General features: G+C 40.8%; 1 protein-coding gene across 5 annotated transcripts in view; it reads left to right on the forward strand.

Moving 5' to 3' along the window:
• Positions 1-25,089, forward strand: part of ODF2L (outer dense fiber of sperm tails 2 like) — a 53,468-nt gene that overhangs the window by 22,764 nt on the left and 5,615 nt on the right. For 4 of the 5 annotated variants that reach the window (XM_073357167.1, XM_073357171.1, XM_073357169.2 and 1 more), the window contains 8 exons: positions 90-225; positions 2,439-2,549; positions 8,134-8,235; positions 9,852-10,010; positions 12,468-12,550; positions 12,633-12,795; positions 14,354-14,479; positions 22,178-22,264. In XM_073357167.1, the coding sequence (XP_073213268.1) occupies positions 90-225; positions 2,439-2,549; positions 8,134-8,235; positions 9,852-10,010; positions 12,468-12,550; positions 12,633-12,795; positions 14,354-14,479; positions 22,178-22,264 (967 nt within the window). The remainder of the gene's footprint in view (positions 1-89; positions 226-2,438; positions 2,550-8,133; positions 8,236-9,851; positions 10,011-12,467; positions 12,551-12,632; positions 12,796-14,353; positions 14,480-22,177; positions 22,265-25,089) is intronic. The other variant, XM_073357172.1, reaches the window with a different exon arrangement.

A 25,089-nucleotide genomic window follows, 5' to 3' on the forward strand; every position in this document is an offset into this window, starting at 1 on the left:
TAACTGCTAGAGGAACATAATATGCAACTTAAATTTTAAAAAGTACTATATGCTAGTTGCTGCAAAAGTTCTTGATTTATTTAATAAAGGCAGATCACAAACCTTTTGGAGGACCTGAAAAAAATACAAGATTGTGGAAGAAATTCAAATGAAGAAATCCATGGAAAGCTTAATTCTATCAATTCAGAAAATGCAAATATTCGTCTTGAAAATGCAAAATTAAAGGTAGGTTGTTATATCATTTCATTGTTCAGTATGAGAATAACACTGAATACCTGATGCATTTTAAAATAAAGAGTAACTAGATTTAATTCAGATGTTGTTATTCCTATACATTTTAAATATCTCGAGGCCTCCTTTAATAATCTGTGCACTTATACAGTACCTTCCATCCAAGGATCCCAAAGAGCTTTACAGGCATTAATGAACTAAACATCACAAGACCCATGTGAAGTAGGTATTATCCCCATTTTGAAGTTGGTGAAAATGAGACAATGATAGGTTAATACAGGAAATCTGTGGAAGAGCTAGGAATAGGTCTTTGATCGGCCAGTCCTGTACCTTACCACACTACCTTGTGTCCTTTTCATTATCATTATCTGTATGATTACGTAACTAACAATTACCCTTTTAACTTGAAACAAATTTTAACAATGTTCCAAACATGGGAACTGCATTCACTTTTAATAACTAGTTTCAAATTAAGTTAAGGAGGTTTCAAACTTGCTTGGCGCAATTTGATAGAGTCTCTCGGACTTTCCTTTGCTGGTTTTGCTCCTACCTATCCTGCTGTTCTTTTTCTGTGGCTCATATTATTATTCTGGATATCTCCATTGTGGGCTTTTCCTGTAAACCAAAGCTTTACACACTGAAAAACCAATCACTGGGGCTTGTGGGTGGCCACCTTTCATCCCACTCCTCCAAAGATTATATTCACAATTATTATTTAATTGTTAATTACATCAAAAGATGCCTAGTTCATATGTCATTTGATCTACAAATACTGCAATCCAGTTTGTAACAAGAAAGCTTCTTTACCATTCAAGTAATTTTATTGCTGCATACATAGTTCAAATGGCATTTGACTTTCTGTGTGAAATTCCCAAATAGTAAGTCTCGAGAGATCTAATTAAAAACAAGATTTATTAAGAGTGTAGAGAGAAGATCAGCTCAGAATAAAATAGTATACATAATATCTGGTTTATGTTTAGTTACAATAAAAGTTTAAAAAAAACCTAAACATGTCTAGAAAGTACTCTTTCCTTTTGTCCTTCTAGCCTTTCACAGTATGCCTACACTTGGAATTGGAGCTTGGGGGACTAATTCCCAGCTCAAGAAGAAATACTCATGCTAGCTCTGATCAAGCTACCATGATAAAACTAGAGTATAGCCATGAGCAGCGGAGGGCCTAGCTGCCACAAGTACGGTCCCATCCAAGACCCCAGACATATATTCGGGGCTGCTAGACCGTCCGACTGCTTGTGCTACATTCTGTTTTTAGCATGGTAGCTTGATCAGAACTAGTGTGAGTATTTCTCCTCCAGTTGGGAATCACACTCCTAGCTTGAAGTGTAGACGTACATTGAGAATCACATTCTCTGGTTTCAAGTACCTCCCTGCTTCCCTTTCAGATCCCAGTACTTTAATGTTGAAAGTGGTCACAGACTATAAAGAAAAGGAGTACTAGTGGCACCTTAGAGACTAACCAGTTTATTTGAGCATAAGCTTTCGTGTAGCTCACGAAAGCTTATGCTCAAATAAATTGGTTAGTCTCTAAGGTGCCACTAGTACTCCTTTTCTTTTTGCGAATACAGACTAACATGGCTGCTACTCTGAAACAGACTATAAAGATGTTCCAGAATTCATCATCACATCAGACCTGCTGGTCAAGGTTACATAGGCAATACAACAATATATTGTTTGATCAGGTGTACTATCTGGGGGAAGTGAAACAGTTTCTGTTTTCTGTATAGTGACTATTATCCCCTATAGTCCTTAAAATCTAATAGCCCTTCCAACTTGGAAAATAAATCCAAGATTTCCTTTTTTTAACCAAGGCTGTCAAATGCCTCTTTGATTTTGCCTACTTCTTAGTCAGCCAGAGAATCAAGCTGATTGAATATTGGTTTGCCCTAACTAGAGTTAGATTAACTCACACTCAGTCTGTCTTTAAAATGACAGGATTTACATCTTTTGTGTAGTATTTCTATTCTGGATCAAATATGAATGAAAGTTGACAGATTTAAATGAGTTTGTCACAGTTACTTACCATGCAAAATAACAAAATATGATCATGTACAACTAAATACCAGTAGTTTAATGGCTAGTCATATAATAGTGCTGATGGTGCTTTGATTTCTTAATTCTTCATTATCAGAAAAAAAGTGTATTGCCTATAACAAGAATAAAATATTTATTTTCTGTATATTTTAATCTAGGCTTTACTTGCTGCTTTGGAAGACAACACTGTTTCGGCTGAAGCTGAACTCTTAAACCTGCAAGAAAAAGTAAAGCAGCAGGAAAATCTTGCTGAACAGTATAAAACTCAGGTGACTAATGGACCTGGAGGCTTAAGTATCAGTTTTATGTCTACGTGCAGTTTTGAGATAATGATGAGGATCTTAATTGAGAGACATGGTGATAAGGTTATATCTTTTACTGGATCATCTTCAGCTGGTGAAAGAGACAAGCTTTTGAGCTACATAGAGGTCTTCCTCAGGTCTGGGAAAGGTACTCAGAGTGTCACAGCTAAATATGAGGTTGAACAGTTTAGCATAAGTAGTTAGCACATATTCTAAGGGACCATTCCAGGTGAAGTTACCTATTAACATCCCTGTAGTCATAGTACAAAAAAGGGGTTAGGGGGTTAGTGGGTTACAGATTCATGTCTTTAGTAAGATCATGATTTTTAGGCCTTGTCTACGCTACAAAGCTTTGTCAACAAAAGTTAAGCTGCTTTAATTAAAAACACTGTTGCATGTCCATACTGTGCTCCTTGTGTCGACAGAGTGCATCCACGCTAGCATCTGTTGCATCGATTCAGAGAGCAGGCCACTGTGGTAGCTATCCCAATGTGCAGCTGGCCACAGGATGCTTTGGGAAGAGTTTGCAATGCCTCATGGGGCAGGTACAGCATCACATGTTGCAGGTTTCTCAATCCCAACTTTCCATGGGCATCCTAGTAGATTATCAGCTGCTTTTCAACTGAAGTGGGGGGGCGAGGAGAGACAGGAAAGTGGTGTGTCCAGGGCAGGGAAGACAGCAGGCCAACCAACTGACCTATCCTGAGGCAGGGGAGGGGGACACGCCCCTCCACATCAGCCCCCGGCTCTGCTCTGCACAGCAGTCTGTCCCGAAGCAGCCCGCTCTGCCTGCCTATGGTTCTGTGATTCCCTCCGAGTTCTCTCACAGCCTCAGCTGCCGGGAGTGGCATCCTGAGCAGCTCTGTGAGTTTCCATGCTGAGGAATGTCAAAGCAGCACAGCAGTCCCCACCCACCCTCCACTCCCTACAGCAGCAGTCTGCCTGCTGCTGTGTTCCTAGTGCAGGGCAGAACAGGAGCATGCCAAGTTAATGATTTGCTCTTTGTTCTCAGAGCAGAGCAGCATGTTCAGCTGTCCTGGAGCTTTAAAAGGGGAGGGGCACATGCCTTCAGAGCAGCAGAGATCAAAACAGTGAGCAGAGTGGTCACTGCAGGCATTGCGGGATACTGGTGGAAATCAGTTATGTCGACAAAACAAATGGCAGTGTCTACACTGACCTGATACTTTGTCGCTTTAACTTTGCCACAAAAAGCTTTATGCCTCTCATCAAGGTGGTTTTATTTTGTCGGCAAAACAGCAGAGTTTTGCTGCCAAAAATAGCTCTGTAGTGTGTACACCTCCCCTGTTTTGTTGGCAAAAGGCAGTGTTTGCTGACAAAACTTTGTAGTGAAGACAGGGCTATAGTGTCTAGCAAAGTTAGGAATTTAAGCTCCTAGGCTCTCCTTTTGAAAGTGGTGTTGTGCAAGTTTCCTTTGAGGATGAGGACTGATAGATCAGATATATTGTTCACTCACAGGTGATATGGTATTTTTGTCTTTTATCATTTTCCTGTGTGAGTTCATTCGAGAATATAGCGATCGTCTGGTTTCACCCACATAGTTGTTACTCGGGCATTTAGTGCACTGGATGAGGTAAACCACATGTTGTGATAAGCATGTATAGGACCCATGGATCTTTAAAGGTGTGTTGTAGGGGGTGTTGATCATGGTAGTAGTGGAGATAAGTCTGCAGGTTTTGCATCTGTTGTTCTGTCAGGATCTGGTGTCACTTTGAGTTGCTGTTCTGGTCTGCGGGGAGGTTGCATCTGATGATGAGCTTGGAGAGGTTGGGGGTGGGTATTTGAAGGCCAGAAGAGGGGGTTCAGGTAAGAGGTTTTTTTTCAGGATGGGGTGCACATCGACTATGTATTGTAGCTGTTTGATGATACCCCTTATGGGTTCCAGTGTGGGGTGGTAGGTGACAACTAGGGGTGTGCTGTCAGAGGCGGGTGTATTTCTGCATTGAAGCAGGTTCTCTCAGGGTATTTGGGTGGCCTGTTCCATGATGCGATCTACTTCTCTGGTGGAGTGTCGTTGTTCAGTGAAGGTGGTTTTGAGTGATTTAAGGTGTGTATCCTGGACTTTCTCCTTGGAGCATAGTCAATGGTATCTGAGTACCTGGCTGTAGTTAACAGATAAAACCTTGAAGAAATTTTTTTGGACAAATGCACCATGAAACCAATGATATACCTGAGATACATCAATGATATTTCAGATGACTTAAGTTCCCTCATAGATTTCAACCATGACTTCAGCAACCACCACCCACCCATTAAACTCGCTCTGGAACACTCCGATGCTAGCATCAACTTCCTGGACACAATGATCAGCTTCAACAATGGAACCCTAGAGACAATTCTATACAAGAAACCCATGGATCACCACACTTACCTTCATAGATCCATTAATCACCCCAAACACACCAAGAAATCTGTTATCTAAAGCCAGGCACTCCGATACCACAGAATATGCTCCAAGGAGAAAGTCCAGGATACATACCTTAAAACACCCCAAACCACCTTCACCAAACAAGGACACTCCACCTGAGAAGTAGATCACATCATGGAATGGACCACCCAAATACCTGGAGAGAACTTGCTTCAGTACAGAAATGAAACCCACTCCAAATGCACACCCTTAGTTGTCACCTACCACCCAACACTGGAACCCATACAGGGTATCATCAAACTACTACACCTCTTACTTGATGAGGACCCCACCCTGAAAGAAATCTTTCGTGAACTCCCTCTTCTGGCCTTCAGATAATCTCTCCAAGCTCATCAGAAGCAAGATCCCCACAGACCAGGACAACTGGTAACAGTCCTGGGACTAGTGAGGCAACACTAGAGTACTGTTTTGGCAGCCTGTTTATATGGCATATGGATATTTTGTCTCAGTGCTAGGGAAATACCAACAAAGCCCATATTTTATAAATCTGTTTTAAGTTCCTTAGCAATTCCTTTGTAGTATGTGCCTTTGTTTATAGAGAGGAAATTTTAGCATGATGAAATCAGATATTTTATAGAATTCGGTGACAGCGTAAGGGCACACTTGACTGACATCCCTGACTCGTCATATTTTATAATTACTGACCAGGAAGTAGTCAGTTTACAAACTCTAAACCCTGCCAACAGGCCTTGCCTATGGAGCAAAGAGCTACAATAAAATTTTTAGCCTGCTGTAAGAGACAAGAGGTAGTTCCTTAACACATCCAGCCTTAAGTAGGTATTAGGGTCCAAACTAATGACCTTCAGAAATAGGCTACCATTAGTTGACACCCATTGTTTTGAGATGGAAGGGATTGGACAGCCAACTGCTCTCACACAACAGCTGCAGCTCGTTTTCCATGGTGGATAATGAGCCATGATATTACCAGTTAAATTTGGTGTTTTATATTCAGAGTTGCCCTTTGAAAATATTTGCTGTGAAGCGGGGTCTGTCACACTGCAGCAAATTTGAAAAAAGAAAACTTTAATACAAATATCATTTCCTGATGCCAGGAACTTAGTTTCCTCACTGCTTCTCTTGATTACATTTATTTCAGAAAAAACTTTCTCCCTCTCAGCCCAGCTTCTCCACTTACTTGCTGCTGCAGTGAAGCCATAATTTTGCTCTTCATCATAAGAATTTGTTACAGTGGAAATGATTGATGTAATTTTGACTTCACTGCAAAGATGAGATAGAGGAGAGATTGGAATACAAAGGGGGAAATTCCTTGTTGAAGCACATATATTTTTGATAAGTAACAGAAGTTGGAGGCATGGAAAACCTGTGAAACACATGCAAGGAGAATGGGTTTACCTTTAAGTATTCTGCAGTGTAAAAGCTCTTTTTAACTGAAATAGTATTTCTCTCTGTTAAATACATTACAAACAGATAGTTGCTTTCAGCAACCTGAAAGGGGGTTCCAAAGAGGCTGGATCTAGACTGTTCTCAGTGATAGCAGATGACAGAACAAGGAGTAATGGTCTCAAGTTGCAGTGGAGGAGATTTGGGTTGGATATTAGGAAAAACTTTTTCACTAGGAGGGTGGTGAAACACTGGAATGTGTTACCTAGGGAGGTGGTGGAATCTCCTTCCTTAGATATTTTTAAGGTCAGGCTTGACAAAGCCCTGGCTGGGATGATTTAGTTGGAGATTGGTCCTGCTTTGAGCAGGGGGTTGGACTGGATGACCTCCTGAAGTCCCTTCCAACCCTGATATTTTATGATTCTATGATTTTAAACGTACAGCCCTTTTTTCACAGACAGAATTTTTCAGTCTGCAATAAGATCTCATCGCACCAAATCTAAATTATGGTAAATTAATGATGAATATGTTTATACCAACAAGAAATAGAAATTCAGTTACTGCTATCTAACTAAAAGCGTGTACAATTTGATCATTTTAAAGGTGGTGGTCCATTGGCTTCAGCAGGAGCTTCTGGGTACTGTGCACCTTAGAAAGCCACACCAGATATTTAGGTGCCAAAAAATTTGTTTAGGAGCCTACATTTATGCACACAATTTTGAAAATGTTGGCCTTGACCCTTTAGAATCAGTCCAACTCCCACTGAAGTCAATGACAGGCAACATTCATTACACCAAGGATGAATTTGACCCCATGTATCTTAAATTGATGGAGAATCTTTGAAATTTGGAGACATGGACGTATGATCTCTTGAAATGGGTAGATCTATTCATATTTATGTCTCTATAACTTTTTGCATATGGCCTTTGGCCATAACAAAGCCTTTGAAATGAAAGATATAGGTGCTCATAAATCATATTAATTAACCACTTGTTGCCTTTTATTTACTGTATGTAATAAAATAACTTTAAAGTGCAGTGAGCGTCAAGTGCCTGTGTAAATTCAAGTGAATTGTTTCAAAGATTGTGGGGATTTTTTCACGATAAGCACAGAGGCTTTTCATTAAAGTCTGTGTGTCTTAACATGAATATGTTAATACTATTTGGGCTTTGTTAGATGAGTTTTAATTGCAGGACAGAAAAGTTTGCCTATGGAAAAAATAACAATGCTTGAATTAATACAGAGGAACCTCATCTGAAAAGTAATTTGGTCTTGTTTGAGTCCCAGAAGACTACATTTCCCATTTACACATTTGGCTGACTTCATCAGGTTGACCAGGTGTCACACGGCAAGGAAGGAAAACTGCCGTTGTTGCGACTGGGGAGTGATGCAAGCGGCCTCAGGTGAATGAGTCAGATGACAGTCAAATAGGGTGGAGTCACAGTTTCTGCCTCTGCAAAGATATACGTTTGGGGGCAACATAAAGTCAAAATAGGCTTTCTGTATCTGTACGAGTACAATACATGGCTTGGAATAAGGAGCAGTCTCCACAGTTGCTCAGCAGTTTGGGTGGTATTCAGTGTTTCTGCAGCCTACTCAGTTGTGAAGGCAATGATGAGGATAGAGAAAATGAATAAGTAAGTGCAGGTCAAGACAAAGTACCATTTAGGGAAATGAAAGGCTGTTGCTTGCCAGAAATGCTTCCAGCTTTAAGGAATGATGGAGTTGCATTTGCAAATACATGTAAAATATATTGTATCCTAGGTACAAAAATTACAAACAGAAGCAGAAGAACTGAAAGTCAGATATGAAAAAGTGTTAAATGAAAAGAAAATAATAGAAGCCAAAGATTTAGAGATAAGTGAGGTAAGTAGTCCACTTTAATAAACAGTATAACATGGTTTCATGGTATTTTGTAGAACAGTGAACCTCAGACTGGCCTGGGAACCACTTGCTGATGGTTGTAAGGTGCTGGCTTTCTTGTTTTCCAGGTACTAAATTTCATAAAAAGATGCCAAAAATATATTAAATACTTCACTAACACTACTTTTCCCTGTAAGCAATTGCTGTAATCACCACAGAGTGAGAATTGCAGAGCAGGAGCAGCAGTCGTACCCCGGACAGTGACTAGGGAGGAGGTGGTCCATAAGCTGCTCTCAATTAAGGTGTGGTCCACACTATAACCATTTGTGAACCCATCATAGAATGTTCAGATTGACTTGTTTGTTTGCTTTTAAATACTAATCAGTGGCCTAGCTTATTCCCATCCTTAAGAAAATCTGTGGAAGCTGGACAGGGAAGAAGGAAATTACTATAAGGTTTGCTTTGCTAAGCATCCTACAAATTCTTCCTTTTGGGGGGAGCAACATTCCCAGCTGTGCAGATACTATAGTTGTGCAGGAGACTAGATGACCTCTCAAGGTCCTTTCCAGTCCTATGATTCTACATAGATCTCTGGTATCTTCTACACTCTGCTTCCTCACTCCCCGTGACTCTTCCCTGGTTCATTGTTAGCCATGCTAGGCAGCAGAAGGTAGAGCCCTTCTGCTCTTCAGTTTCTGAATTAGTAAAATTGGGATAATCTTTACCTGATTATCTGTGACTGCATATAACTTAATTGCTATATGTTTGTGGATTTCCTTTATGGTAAATATTGTTGCCCCCTTTTTTTTTTTTTTTACTGAGACACAGACAGGTGTTGGTTCCCCTGTAGGGCACCATGGTTTTAAAGATTAGGCCTAAGCCTCACAGTGACAAGTCCTAGGTTTTTATTCTGGTTCTGAAAATAACCTGCTGTGTGACCTTCAGCAAGTCACATTCTGTTCCAACCTTCATCTGTAAAATGGGGATATGGTATTTGCCTATCTCATAACTAAACAATGTTTGAAAAGTGTTGTATGTGGCTGTTGTGGCTGAGGAGGGCACTTGCCACTGCCTTCCAAAATTACACTATAATCCTCATGTTCAGAATGTCTCATCTAAAAAGCTTTTAGAGCTTTCACATGCCTCACTGTGAAAAAATTATGTTACACAATGTCCCAATAAATCAGCATTTTAGGAATGCAATACACATACAATAAATTGTTGAAAAATTTCACATTACTTTTCATTAACATTTCATTACATTTCCAGTTTCACTGAGCCTTAACTAAAATATAGGGCTGGAGGGATGAGTTTGTGCCGTAATGTTAATTACATTTTTCATTATTATTTAGGGTGACCAGACAGCAAATGTGAAAAATCGGGATAGTGGGTGTGGGTAATAGGAGCCTATAAAAGAAAAAGACCCAAAAATCGGGACTGTCCCTATAAAATCAGGTCATCTGGTCATCCTATTATTATTGGAGGAATAACGTTATGCAAAAATGTGTGTAGAATTTTAGACGTATTATGTATGTAACCATGTGGAAAACATTTGAAGATTTTTAACAATTAATTTATGGTTTTGCACCTACCTGTTTTCCCTTAATGCTACCGTGCAGGTGAGGAGCCAGATGCAGGCTCACTTGAAGGAGTTAGAACGTGTTCGTGACTTACTGAAAGTAGCTGAAGAGAGGCTGCAGGAGTATCAGGAAAACCTGTTGTCCTACAAAAGGAGCTATGCAGACAAATCAAAAACCATTAGGAAGCTACAGGTCCAGGTGCTTAAAGCATAACCATTTAATAGTAAAGTATCTAAACTATGGAAGAAAGTCTTGGGAGTAGTTTTGCCATCTGAGGGAACCCATATCAATGTTCTCTCAGCCACGTACTTGCTTAATACAACAAAAGTTCCTTGTGCAGCAATTGTGATGCTCTTTGTGATATGGTCTGCTTACATTTTTCTGTACCTTTAGAGAAATGAAATTGCAGCTTCATTCCCTAACCGAAAATTCTTATTTACTTTTGTGTTTAGATTTTAGAGCTTTCTGACCAAAAAAAACCAAAACACCCTCTTCCCTTTTGAATAATTAGGTATGTTAAATGTGAATCCCCAGCTGAATCCCAGAAAGTTTTCCTTGTTAGTGTATTGTACAGTTCTAAAGGACACCATTATATCTAATGGAGTAATTTCAATCTCTGGATTTTTTTCATGTAATGAAAATATTACATTTTTAAAAAATGATATTGTAATGTCTAATTCATAAGCTGGGCAATATTTGTTCAGGGAAATGACTATAAATCATAAACTTCAAAGCAGTAAATTATATCCTTTCTATTTTACAAGTTATATTGTATTTTACGTATAAATGTACTAAAAAGGACACTTCAGACTTCTAAAAAAGATGATTTCAAGTAATTTTTAGAGTTTTTTAATCACTGTTGTTTGTAGTACTAATTAAGGGCCTGAACATGTTTTTCCTCCTGTTTTTTATATACATTTCATTTTTCAAAGATTGTCTTTCTCTCCGTGTTCAGAATAAAAACTTACAGTTTTTTATTTTAAATTTAAATTTATGTGACAGACCATATATCTTTTTTGTGGACTAGAATAATCTGTGACAGCAGAGCTCTGGGAAGTGTTGGAATTAATGGGGAAAACCAGAAAAGGTCTCCTAAAACTGACAGGTAGTCAGTGGCAGAACTTCCGATGACGCCATTAGAAACAGAATGAGGTCCCATGTGCTATTTTTATGGTCCCTATAAAAATACGAGCTCTGGATTTTATGTTAAATTTCTTGGAAAGGTCATCTTTATAGATCTAGAACCAGCTTCTGCTCTCACTTAAACCTGTCCAAGGCCTCAATTCGGGAAATCACTTAATCATGTGTTTAATTTTAAGTATGTGCTTAAAGTTAATCTAATGCTTCCATGCTTTCCTGAGTAGGGAGACTGTCCTGAATTGAGCCCTAAATGCAGAGGAACTCTGTCAGTGATGAGAATGAGGAGTACTTGTGGCACCTTCGAGACTAACAAATTTATTTGAACCTAAGCTTTCGTGGGCTAAAGCCCACTTCATCAGATGCATGCAGTGGAAAATACAGTAGGAAGATACAGATATAGATTTAACATGAAAAAATGGGGCTTGCCATACCAACTCTTAACAAGACCAATCGATTAAGGTGGGCTATTATCAGCAGGAGAAAAATAACTTTTATAGTGATAATCAGGATGGCCCATTTCTAACAGTAGGCAAGAAGGTGTGAGTAACAGTAGAGGGAAAATTAGCACAGGGAAATGGTTTTTAGTTAGTGTAATGACTCATCTACTCCCAGTCTTTATTCAAGCCTAATTTAATGGTGTCCACCTTAATCGATTGGTCTCGTTAAGAGTTGGTATGGCAACCCCCATTTTTTCATGTGTTGTGTGTGTGTCTGTGTGTATATATCTTCCTACTGTATCTTCCACTGCATGCATCTGATGACGTGGGCTTTAGCCCACGAAAGCTTATGCTCAAATAAATTTGTCAGTCTCTAAGGTGCCACAAGTACTTCTCGTTCTTTCTGCTGATACAGACTAACACGGCTACCACTCTGAAAGCTATCAGTGATGTTTCTCAAGGTTTTCACTGTGTTCCTGTGATCAGAATCTGATCACTAATTTGTCAACAAGACATTTAAATTCAAATCAGTATTTTTCTTCTATTAGATCTGGTTATAGTCTAATATATATAGTTAAAGTCTAGTATATATTTTTGCAAAGTTTATTTGCTCTTTTCAAAATAAATGCTTTGGTGCTTTAAAAAATCCATCAGACAGCACTTCTAAGCTGCTCCTGCATAACAACAGTTGTACATGTAAGAAAATGGTAAGGAAACAAATATCATTATCAAGCTTCCAAGCACTTTTTATATACTGTGAGGACAAAATAATTTTAAAATGGAAAAAAAAGCTTTATGGATTTAAAAGATTTTGCACTGATTTAAACCGGTTCAACTAAATGCATTAGGTTGCAGGGTGTAAGCCAGCCCTAAATTCATGCCTTAACAAGTCTTTAGCTTACATTATAGTCTGCTACATAAGTTGTATTTTATTTGCTTCAGATATAGGCCAAATACTGCTTGCCATGGTGATGAAGTAGGCCCACTGATTCGATAGCTTGAATAAGGCAAGCTTGATTTGGCTTAAAATGTCCTGTGCAAATCTCCATTAAACAGCATGGAAACATCATTTTCACAGATGGATGACAACAGGTTCTTGAGAAACCATTCTTTGGAAGAGGAAAATTGTAACCTTAAGAAGAAATATGAATATCTTAAAAGGTAAATGTGATATCTGACTAGTACTCACTTTTACATTTTTCTCCTCTTAATCAAATTTCATGTGTATCTCTTTTGCATAAAGACAGCTAGAAAAGATGGAAGTACAAAATGAAGAACTTGCACATCAGCTGGCAAACCAAGAGGAGAGTCTTCAGCAGAGTGAATTGCAGCTTAAAGAGAAATTAGCAGAATATGATGCTTTAGCCAGACAGTTGGAGGCTGCTTTGGAAGAAGGCAGAAAAAAGGTATATATGGTGTAATATGTTTCTAAATTTGATTGCAGTTTTTCCCATTTTCAAATAAAGAAAAACCTGGAAAAGAACAATGGGCTTGAGGAGGTGTGATGGTCAGACAAATCAAGAAAGGTAGATCATTCCATACGTAGGGGGCCATGTGGAAAAATAGGTCAATGGGAGTTTTGCCTGAATAAATACAAAGAACTTTGGATTTCTTAACCCTGTTGAAACTGATGGCAAAACTCCCATTGACTTCAATGGGGCCGGGATTTTGTCCATCTTTATACAAAGGAATTCTTTCCTTCAAACAACATGAAGAGCTTCAACCATCCAATATTTAAATGTGCAGAAGTGACAGAGTTTCTGATCAAAAGCTTCAGCTTGCCTTTTTTTTCATTTTCCTTTTGAATGTGCAGTCTACTAGGACTTTGATACTGAGTCTTTCTAATGTCAGAAGAGGGCTTTCCACACTCAAAATGTACAAGTTTTTGTGTGGTCATGAACAGAAAAGATAGATTTCAAGCAATAAAACAAATAGGTGAAGTGTTGGAACTTACATCACAAGTAACTATTGCAGTACAATCAGAAAATATATATCTGAAGTGATAATGTCCCCATTAAATTAACTATAAGTAAAGTAGAACGTACAGTTGTATGATTGTTCTCATATTCTAGTAATACTGACATATTCTGAATAAGTCTCAGTTCAGGACAGATTCACAGATGAGTCAGACTTTTTTTTTCCCCCCATTAATCATTCGGACAGTATTTTCCTATGAGACAACTTATTTAATTTTAAATCAGAATGTATTCCATGTGTGCTCAAAATAATTGGTCGGGAATAGAGGGAGGATTATAACCAGTAATATGGAAGAGACGATCAATTGTAGCATAAAATAGTTTAAAATAATTATTTGTTGTTTTGGGCTTCAAATGCAGGTCTATATGTAACTACATCTGTACCTCGATATAACATGGTCCTCGGGAGCCAAAAAATCTTACTGCGTTATAGGTGAAACCACGTTATATCGAACTTGCTTTGGCTTCGAGCATTTTCGTTATTAAGTCACTTCCCACCCTGACTGACACCTCAAAACCCCCGACCCATCCAACCCCCCCGCTCCTTGTCCCCTGACTACCCCCTCCAGAGATCCCCCGCCTATAACCCCCCCTCCAGAGACCTCCACCCCCTACCCAACACCCCTGCTCCCTGTCCCCTGACTGCCCCTACCCCTATCCACACCCCCGTCCCCTGACAGGCCCCCCGGGACTCCCATGTGCTATCCAATGCCCCCCATTCCCTGTCCCTTGACCGCCCCACCCCCAGAACCTCTGAACCATCCAACCCCCTCTGCCCCTTATCCAACCCCTCAGCCCCAGCCCGGCACCCTTAACATGCCGTTTAGAGCAGCGTGTCGGAGCCAGATGCGCTGATCTGCCGGAGAGCACAGACCCACCCCCCAAAGCACTGCTTTACTGCGTTAGATCTGAATTTGTGTTCTATTGGGTCGCGTTATATTGGGGTAGAGGTATATATATAGCTTTTTGTTCTTTCATTACATCACAGGAGTCTGAAGTGGTGGAAAAAAATTCATCCAAGGAGAGAGCTCTTCAGACAAAAATATTGGCTCTGGAAACTGAATTGAGAGAGAGACGAGAGGAGCAAAAGCGACTTGTCTGCAAATTAAACAATGTGAGTATCTATCTCTTTCCTGACAGTTTGAGAGTGGTAGCCATGTTAGTCTGTATCAGCAGAAAGAACGAGGAGTACTTGTGGCACCTCAGAGACTAACAAATTTATCTGAGCATAAGCTTTTGTGGGGCAAAGCCTACTTCATCAGATGCATGCAGTGGAAAATACAGTAGGAAGATATAGATATAACATGAAAAAATGGGGGTTGCTATACCAACTCTTAACCATACTAATCAATTAAGGTGGGCTATTATCAGCAGGAGAAAAAACTTTCGTAGTGATAATCAAGATGGCCTATTTCAAACAGTTGACAAGAAGGTGTGAGTAACAGTAGGGAGAAAATTAGCATGGGGAAATAGTTTTTAGTTAGTGTAATGACTCATCCACTCCCAGTCTTTATTCAAGCCTAATTTAATGGTGTCCAGTTTGCAGATTAATTCCAGTTCTGCAGTTTCTCATTGGAGTCTGTTTTTGCAGTTTTTTTTGGTGAATAATTGCGAGTTTTAGGTCTGTAATTGAGAGTCCAGGGAGGTTGAAGAGTTCTCCGACTGGTTTTTGAATGTTATAATTCTTGACATCTGATTTGTGTCCATTTATTCTTTTGGGTAGAGACTGTCCAGTTTGGCCAATGTACATGGGAGAGGGGCATTGCTGGCACATGATGGCATATATCACATTGGTAGATGTGCAGGTGAACGAGCCTCTGATAGTGTGGTTGATGTGATTAATCCTATGATGGTGTCCCTTGAATAGATATGTGGACAGAATTGGCAATGGTCTTTGTTGCAAGGATAGGTTCCTGGGTTAGTGTTTTTGTTGTGTGGTGTGTGGTTGCTGGTGAGTATTTGCTTCAGGTTGGGGGGCTGTTTGTAAGCGAGGACTGGCCTGTCTCCCAAGATCTGTGAGAGTGAGGGATCGTCCTGCAGGATAAAATCATAGAATATTAGGGTTGGAAGGGACCTCAGGAGGTCATCTAGTCCAACCCCCTGCTCTATCCCCAGTTTTTGGCCCAGAGCCCTAAATGGCCCCCTTAAGGATTGAACTCACAACCTGAGGTTTAGCAGATCAATGCTCAAATCACTGGGCTATCCCTCTCCCCCGCCAAGGTTGTAGATCTTTGATGATGCGCTGGAGAGGTTTTAGTTGGGGGCTGAAGGTGACAGCTAGTGGCATTCTGTTACTTTCTTTGTTGGGCCTGTCCTGTAGTAGGTGACTTCTGGGTACTCTTCTGGCTCTCAATTTGTTTCTTCACTTCAGCAGGTGGGTATTGTAGTTGTAAGAACGCTTGATAGAGATCTTGTAGGTGTTTGTCTCTGTCTGAGGGGTTGGAGCAAATGCGGTTGTATCTTAGAGCGTGGCTGTGGACAATGGATCGTGTGGTGTGGTCTTTACTAACACTGATCATAAACTTCTTAGTTAATTTAATCTCTACATATGCTAAAGTATTTTAAATAAATGAATATATTTCTAAATGAATTTGTACATAGTTTGGGGCAAAAAGTCAGTTTACATAATTCAGTTAAGCATAAAGCTATCAGAAAGACTGCATATTTTGTGCACAGAATTATAGATGACAGATTAGGAAAAGATCTCTAGGATAGTTAATCCATCTTCCTACATTAGTGCAGGATTGTCTACTCTGCTAAGACCCCTTAGTAACCTCCCTTAGGGCTACTCCTTATTCTAAAGGCTCACCTGGACACAAACAAATTGGTAGCAAGTCCATACCTATTTAGTGAAGTGGATAAATGTATTTCTGAGCTGGTAAAAGAATCTGATCTTACCAGGAATCTGTGCCAAAATTTTCAAACATGAGTGCTTAAAGTTAGGCACTCATAACCTTATATAGGAATCTAAATAAGTGCCCTGATTTTCAAAGGTTTCAAGCACTTGCAGATCCTAGGTGTGGCACATTGGTACTTAACCTATCAGGGCCCCATTTCAAGAAGGTATTGTGGGCTTGGCACCTTTTGAAAATCAGGCTAGCTATTTAGATGCCAAAGTATGAATTTAGGTGGAGATTTTCAAAGCAATCTTGGGGATTTCAACACATTTTCCATTATTGTTAATGGAAGGCATGTCTAAATCCTCTACTCGTTGAAAATTGCATCCCAGGTGCTTAACTTTAGGTATCCAAATAGAAAATGTTGGCCCTTGAGTTCATTGCATCAGGCTAGAGACAACAGTACACAAAGAGATACATACGTTTTCAGAGACCCGGGGACTGATTCTGACCCTGTAGTACATCAGGTTTAACTTAACTGTAGTCGTTAGATACACTAGTGTAAAAAGTGGTGTCAAATCAGAATTGGGCCTTTGGTGTCCTTTCATTTAGGTCTACTTCAGACAGATGTTCAGAGCAAACTTTTACTACTACAAGCAGAATGGATTGTCTTGTCTTTTTTCCCCCCAGAGTTCAGTAAAGTTGGAGATTGAATTGGACTGTGTCTAATTAATCATATTTATTAAATCTTTTGCTTAGAAAGAAATTATTCTCTCTGACTGATTAATTTGTATGATTAAAAATCTCAAGTAACCTTTGGTCAGAGAAGGGGAGGTCGAAGCTCTCCTGAAAGAGATGTTTCTTATCTCTGAGAAGAATGGTGATGAAATGGTATTTTCGTCTAACGGCCACGTAAACACCACAAAGGTAACAAACATTTCCCCCTTAATTTAAAAAAAAATCATTTTTCTCTCATATCCTTCATGAGATGGATGAACATTACATAAATCTTCATAGACATTTTTTTTTGTGAAGGGCGGGGGGAAGAGATGAATTCCAGCTAAACTGAAGGTGGCATATGGTCAAAAGGAACTCTGGCTACACCTGATCACCTACATTCTGATCTGATACCTGATCATCTTACATTCTGAACTGGTCTTTTTCTCCTTCTAGCATGAACTCTGGTTTAAGATTCACAGGACGTTTTTTAAACTCTCTAGAAGCTTGTGGGTGGGGCGGGGAGAGGAGCCCAAAACTGATGGCCATTATCACAGAATTGTTTTGATGTGTCTTTAATTATAATAAAATAAAAAACAATTTACAATGGATAGAAATGATACAATAAGAATGGAAAGGCACATCACTGACAAAGATAAGCAGTATTGCAGGGAAAATTTAGTTTCTTATGCTACTTTGGATATTTCTGTGAAGTCTGTTAAAGATTTCCAAGTTTGAGACAGAGAACAAAGTTAGCTTTTTTTTGGCTGCTCCCTGTTCATCCTTGTGTAGTCAGGGTCAAGATGAAGGTAGTTAGGGCTCAGCAAGGGGGGACTGGGTGTGGAGGGATAGGGTTTGGCGGCGGGGTCTGAGCAGGGGGATCCAGGTGTTGGGGGAGTGGGGCTTCGTGGGGTGGAGGTCCAGGTGTAGGGGATGGGGCTCATCAAGGTGGGATTTAAGTGTAGAGGGGTCTCAGCGGGGGTGGGGTCTGGGTGCAGGGTTGGGAGTCCGGAGCCAGGGAGGAGGGGCTCGGTAGGTGAGCCAGGGAGGGGTGGGGCTTGGCAGGGAAATCTAGGTATGGGGGGTCTGGATGCATGGGAGTTGCATGGATGGGGGAGCAGCTCCCTGTACAATCACCCCTCCCCCCATGGCTGAGGAGTGATGGGGGCAGAAAGCCAGAGGGTGGAGCTTTCTATAGCTGGGGGAGGTTCCTATCTGACCTGGACATGGCTTCTCCTTGGGAGGAAGAGTAAGTCCTGTCCTCCCCCAGCCCAGCCAAGGCTAGCAGCTAAGCCCAGCTCTGGTAGGAGCCAATGGCCAGTAGGTCCCCAAAAAACCCCTCCCAGCAGCGATTTACCTCTCTGCCAGCTACTCCAAGCACCCAAAACGACACACCTGGGCTGCTGCGGAGGGGTGCATGACTGTTCTTGTGGCTTCCCTATCAGAAGTCATTTTTCTGCATGGAAGCAAAGAAATCTGTTGGGTACATGAATTCTGTGCACGTGCAGTGGCGCAGAATTCCCCCCCAGGAGTAATGTTGACTCTTTGCTGGCTCTTTGAGGGCTGGATTCTTGAGAGTAAGATTTTTCTGTGGAAGCTGCTAATCCTGTCATGGCTACAGGGCAAGCTGCGCCTTTAACTTATTTTAGTTCCTCTCAAATACACCCTTTAGGTGACAGGTCTGGCTTTCTGCTCCTCGCTCCAGGTAGAGCCACTCGGTCCAACAATTCCTAAACTGGATCTCTGGGCTGCAACCCCTTTTTACCAAGCATAGTAATCACACAGGCCCAACTCGCTTTTGGTACCTGTAAGAGGTTTCCTTCAGGGAAATGTAGTAATGTAAGTTTGCAGTGACATAGGAGGTGTCTTCCAAATGAAGCATTATTTGTTTGTTCCTCAAAAGTACAAAGCACTAGAATACAGAGTAGAAACAATAAAAGACCTACACTCATGAGTCTTACTTACAAAGGCTGCCAAGAAAAGTTTAAGGAACAAATACTAATCAGCCCAGCTAACTCCATCCCTGGCAGGGAGAAGCAGCCTGCCCTGCACAGCATCTTTGTCTCTTGGTGTTGGTCTTGCTGTCAGCCTCAGTCTGCTGACACCCTTTTCTACCTGTGGCAGGGTGCTGCCACAGAAGCCCTTAATCAGCTCCTGCCACTACAGCCCCAATACATTCTCCCTGATTGGGGCTGGGTGAACCTCCCTATTTTGCCTGATAACTGACCACACCTGCCAGCCTCATTAGCCGGATCTATAAGGCTGGAAGGAAGTGAGAGAAAAGGGGGTGGGGAGGAGGTTAGGTTGGGGTGGGGTATCAGGCTCAGAGGGAGTAGGAGCTTCCTAGTCTGTTGCTGGCAGCACCAGGAAAGCCACACTGGCCACTGCTGGAGCGTCCCCACAGCCTGCTGCTCAGGCAGTTCTGCAGTCAGCCACACCAGCTGCTGCTGGGTGGTCCAGGGGCCAGCCGCGCCAGCTGCTGCTCGGCATCCCCCAGCTGCTGGCCCTGGGGACTGCCCAACCAGTAGCTGGTGCCGCTGGCCCCACAGACGGCCTGAGCAGTGGTACCAGTGAATTTTTGTTTATGGGCTGTGACCTGTCCATTACTTTTACTAAAAATATCCATAAGCACCTTATAGAGGCATGTATGTTATTCTTACAAAACAATGCAATAGAACCCCATTTGTCCACGCCTCCATTATTTGGCTCTCCATATTAACTGAACTGGATAGCGGGGTTCGGGTTGTCAGCCCTGCCACTTCTGGAGCAGACAGTTGGAGCCTCGCCCATTCTCCTGATTTATCCAAATTTTTGATTATGCAATCTGGCCTCAGTCCCAATTAATCAGGATTCCACTATATAGCTGATCTTCAGTGGTACTCATACTGCCCGGGTCCTGGCCACTGGTACAGGGGGCTCTGCATTTTAATTTAATTGAAGCTTCTTAAACATTTTAAAAACCTTATTTACTTTACATACAACAATAGTTTGGTTACATATTATAGACTTATAGAAAGAGACCTTCTAAAAACGTTAAAATGTATTACTGGCATGCAAAACCTTAAATTAAATTGAATAAATGAAGACTTGGCACACCACTTCTGAAAGGTTGCTGACCCCTGCACTAGAATAGGGGAGTGTTTAACATTTCAAATGACTTTGTTGTTTGTTTTTTTCTTTGTTTGTTTGTTTGTGGACTCTAGTTCGTAAAGGATTTTCTATGAAGCAATGCATAATTGTTTTCCCATAGCCTTACATTTTTACTGTTTTCTGCTTTTGTTTTCTCTTGCTGTGTATCTTTTTTTCCCAATAGCATGGAGAAATGAAGGAACAAATCTCCACCTGGTACATAGTTCAAACAGCTGAGCTGGACATTGGTCAGATTAGCCAGTGAAGTCAGTATAAGTTTACCTGAGTAAGAATTGAGGGCTACATTGACTCCTCTGCCTCAGTGGCTAGAGTAAGTGGTATCTGACAGAGCTCGGCCTTGGAATGGGATCATTCTGAGCCTTTCCTGATCCCCTCTACAGGAGTCAAGGATCTACAGCTGTGAAGGCATGATCCAGAGGGGCAGAAGTAGTATCAGATCTCCTGGAAATATATAGGATTTTGGCAAGCAAATTAATGCTGAATCTGTGGGGAGCCCATGGGAGTAGTGTTGGAACTACACAGCCAAATATTCTGTGGGGCATGGGATGATTATAGAGCCAAGTGTGAAGCTTTGAAGCTGGAAGAAAGCATTAGTAGAATAATTCCAGGGGAACCTCCTGAGTGAGAAAAGATATCACTCCCCAACAGAGGGGTGTATATCCACCCATGGGAGAGGACCACAGATTTCAGCCCCCTACCTGAGTGTTAACAAGGAAGACATGAGTTTCTTTTGTGGCTGCTTCAAATAAGGATATTCAAGATGTTCTGTTAGCTGTTTTTATAACTTATTTCCAACATTGTCAGTGTTCCTCCCCTCCCCCCTTTGGCATTTCTATTTTGGGCAGGGTGTTCTTGTCCCCTTTTTTGTTTTTTCCCATGTTGAAAGGTACCTCTAAAAATCTATCCATGATACCTATGGATGTCTTCATTTTTATGAGCCTGATCCTGCTTCTGTTGAAACCAGTGGGAGTTCTGACATTGAGGTCAATGGGAACGTAGTCAGGCCTCAAAGCATGGATTTATTACAACTCACTTAGCTTTATAAAAGAATTTGAGTCACATGACCAGAAACTTTCCCATGCATTCTAAATTATTTTATCTTGCAACTCCACTTCCAAATCTCCCAACTGGGTCTGAAACCTTTTAGATAAGGACTACAAGTCATTGCTATTATTTTTTAGCAGAATCTCTCTGATACCTTTGTATCAGGTCTGTAGTACATTTTTCAGTGGTTTTCATTCTAGAAGTATTTAGGCGCCAGTTCAAAATAAATATGAAAAGAGAATTATTTATGCCTGAGGGGAGGTTTATTCTGAACAAACACAAAACGTATCCATTGTTCACCTTCTCCAGTTACATACCCATAAAATTGGGAATATATATGGAAAGGAAAAACAAAAATCAAATTGTTCTATTCCTGTTAGAATGATGCTGGAAACAGGGCAGGGCACAAGAAGGTAATTTTTTCTTTAGCTCATTTTAACCTGATTATTTCATCTAATGTTAGAATTAAATCTAAATGTTATAATTGACAAAAAATTTAAGAAAAATGTTATTTTAAGAAACTCACATCTGAAATCATGTTATGATAGGCATAAAAGAGAATCCAAAAATGGTAATTTGTTACATAAACAATAATCTGCAATTTACCGTATATGGATCTAATAAACAAGTAAATGGTGTTATCATTCACCCTTTATTTTAAAGGGTAACATAGGCAACAAAAATCAGGCTGCATTAAAGATCAGTAACAGACGTTCTCATTAAAAAAATAAGCATGTGAGTTTTGAGTTCGTATTGGAATTAAGATGCCACAAATGTTTAATGATGGAAATCCAAAACGTTTGACAGTTGCTGTAAAGGATATCCCAGGACTAGTGTCCTTTTTTAAGAGTATAAAGTTATACAAACAGATCAGTTTGGGCTCAGGAGACATAATGTATAGGTTCAAGCTTTTGGGATCATTTTGGAGGTCTTGTGTTTGTGTGGAGTTGGCTAAAATTTTAGGGAATGACAGACAGGGTTATAAACTTGAAGTGCTAGTCTTACTGTATTTTTATTTTGTATTTTATTTCTAACTTGCATCCCCTTTCTCTCTTTTTCTTTAGAGTGAGAAACATCAGGAAGTATGTTTGAAAGAATTAGAGCACAATCTACAAAAATCAGAAAACCAGAACCACCGCATCCACAATTATGTACAGTTCTTGAAAAACTCATATGTAACAATGTTTGGCTGATTTCTTTAATTTAGAATACTTTAAATGGCACCTGACAAGATTCTGTCCTTATTGGGTGTCCTTAACTCTCAGTGAAGTCAATGGAAGTTGAGGACACTTTGCTGGATTGAACCCTGTGTCATTAGGGCTTCATAGCAAAACTCTCACTCCCAAGTTTTTCAGAATTGAGCCTACCCTGATGTGTATACACTGTCTGATCATGTTCTGAATGTTTACATGGCATTACTAATCTGCATTTCTTGAACAATAGTGAGGGAAAAACTGCACAGTCTCCATGAAAGATATGCGTTCCTGTTATTCACTGTACTTCCGTTGCTGTAAAAATCTCACTGGATTCAATTTGCATTCCAGCTACCATGATAGTAATAGAAATACTATTCTTAATATTTTGTAAGTGTAATCTATAATTGAAAGAAAATCCATTCAAATTATTATATGGAGGCACTAAGTGTGGTGACAATCCTCCTGATAATGGCCCCAATTCAACAAGGTATTTAAGAATATCCCTAATATTAAGCACATTAGTAATTCATTTGAAGTCAATGGGATTACTCATGTGCCTAAAACAAACCACATGCCTAAGTACCTAGCTGAACTGGGGCCAGAATGAAGGAAAATCCTGATTATGTAAATTGGTTTTCTATAGCCATAATATAAAATATTCTTACAGAATTGTGATATAGTTTTTAAAGGATAACAGTTTCAGATAACATCTAAACATCTCAATATATAAATTTTAAATGTATATTAAATATCCTATAAATGTCCTTTTTATATAAAAATATAACTGACGTTTCTTATTTTGTTTTACATGCACATGTTTTAATGATAATCTTTTCTCAATATATAACAAACTACTAGCAATGAAATATTTATTGGTGCATCAGTATTTTCTTTTTTTATTTTGCAATTAGGTATCCATATCATCAAGCTAATGGTATATGAAGTAGGTTTCTGTTGGTTTACACTCTACGTGGTTTTTTTTTTTTTTTTTAAAGAAAACTATTTAAGTATATTTGATTATTGTGTCACAAGCACAGTACTTTCTATTACAACTTTTTGGTTGCCTGCCTTAAACTAATACTAAATTTTCTTTTGATTAGGTTTAATATTTTCCTCCACCATTCAGAATTTACCTGTTTAGTGATACTGAACCATCATAACCTTTTTAAAAAATCATGAATGAAGAAACATCAAGATATGCAGAAGTAAAACCTTGAATCCAGTACCAAGTTTACTTTTAAAAGCCTAGCAGAGTCCAATTAAACCACATGAAGGTCACTGTAGTAAGTGTAGGCTTCTTATTTGATACATGGTTTAAGAATTTCCAGTAAATTGCTTTTAACCTATCCTCTGCTATCCAGGAAATTAGAAAAACCTGAACCTTTTGTCTTTACTTTAATGCAATAATTAGAGCCCTGCAAATACGCGGCTATCCGCTTCATATCGGTAGACCATTTTTGCGGGTAGTTGAGCAGATGCAGATGCAGATAGAACCTTACAGGGCTGTCTGGATCTGGAGTGGAGACAGATACGCGTTTGCACAGGGCCAAGCCAAGCTGAGCCGCGCCCGGCCAACTCCCAAACCGTTTTGGAGACACTTTGCTTCTTCTCAGCGCCTGCTGGGCAGCTTATAAAACGCAGCCCGGTCCCAAGTCCCCTTCGTGGCAGGAGCAGCGACCCCTCCCTCCCTCCCCCACCCAGCAGGAGGTATTAAGCCAAGAAATACGTCCAGAAAAAGGTCATCTGATTTCCAACAGAGCCCAGAGCACTTTAATTAGGGATGGATAAATACGCTGCCTGGGCTGGGAACGTGAGGGGGGAAGAGAGAGGAAGAGGGAAAGGGAGAGAGTCAGTGCCTGGCAGGGGATGGAGAGACCATGAAGGAGAGACCAAGGAGCCGGGCTGCCTGGCTGATGGCTCAGGGAGTGGCGGGATGAAAGTCAGTGCCACGGGAGAAGCAGGAGCAGGAGAGAAGACCTGGGAGCCTATTCTCGTCCTCTCAGGCTGGGTCCATGCAGGGAGGACAGGCCCTCACATGTTGGGGGTGGAGAATCTAAGCTGGGGCCTCCTGGGCCCCGTCCTGCCCTCATGTCCCCCAGGGCAGCAGGCCCCATACCTGGCAAGTACATGTTGAGCAGCAGCAGCTGGACTCTGGCGCCTTTTGTCACATGGCAGCACCTAGGGTGACCAGCTAGCAAGTATGACAAATTAGGACAGAGTGTGTAGGGTAATAGATGTCTATATAAGAAAAAGCTCTGAATAGCAGGACTGTCCCTATAAAATTGGACCATCTTCTTATCCTACCGGTGCCTGTCCCATGGCATCCAGCTCGGGCAACCAGGGGGTGCAATATGCTCTGGGCCGGTGGCAACAGCCAGTGGCTGGGGCTGGGCGGCAGATCGGAATTGGGGCTGTCCAGCACCTGCTCGCCATCCAGCAGCTCAGCCCCCCCTCCACACAGCCTCTTCTCCTCAAGACCCCACCCCTGCACCGCCCCTTACCCCCAGTCCCTACCCTCACGCTGCCACTTCATGCAAGACTGCCCCCCACCTCGCTCATCTCAGCTCCTTCCCGCCCTTGAGACGGCTTGCGGATGCGGGTAGAGGTAAAATTTGGCTAGTGGATTGTGGGTCGGATTGTGGGTTGATCCCGGCAGATGCGGTTCGGATGCGGATTCACATTTTTGTATCCGTGCAGAGTTCTATCCATAGCTAAACCTTACCTCCCATAGCTGGCTACATGGATTAGTGGAATTGGTGACAGTTTCAGAGGCAGAATCT

The sequence above is a fragment of the Lepidochelys kempii genome, chromosome 8 (genome assembly GCF_965140285.1).
Source record: "Lepidochelys kempii isolate rLepKem1 chromosome 8, rLepKem1.hap1, whole genome shotgun sequence".
In the NCBI taxonomy this organism is placed as follows: domain Eukaryota; kingdom Metazoa; phylum Chordata; order Testudines; family Cheloniidae; genus Lepidochelys; species Lepidochelys kempii.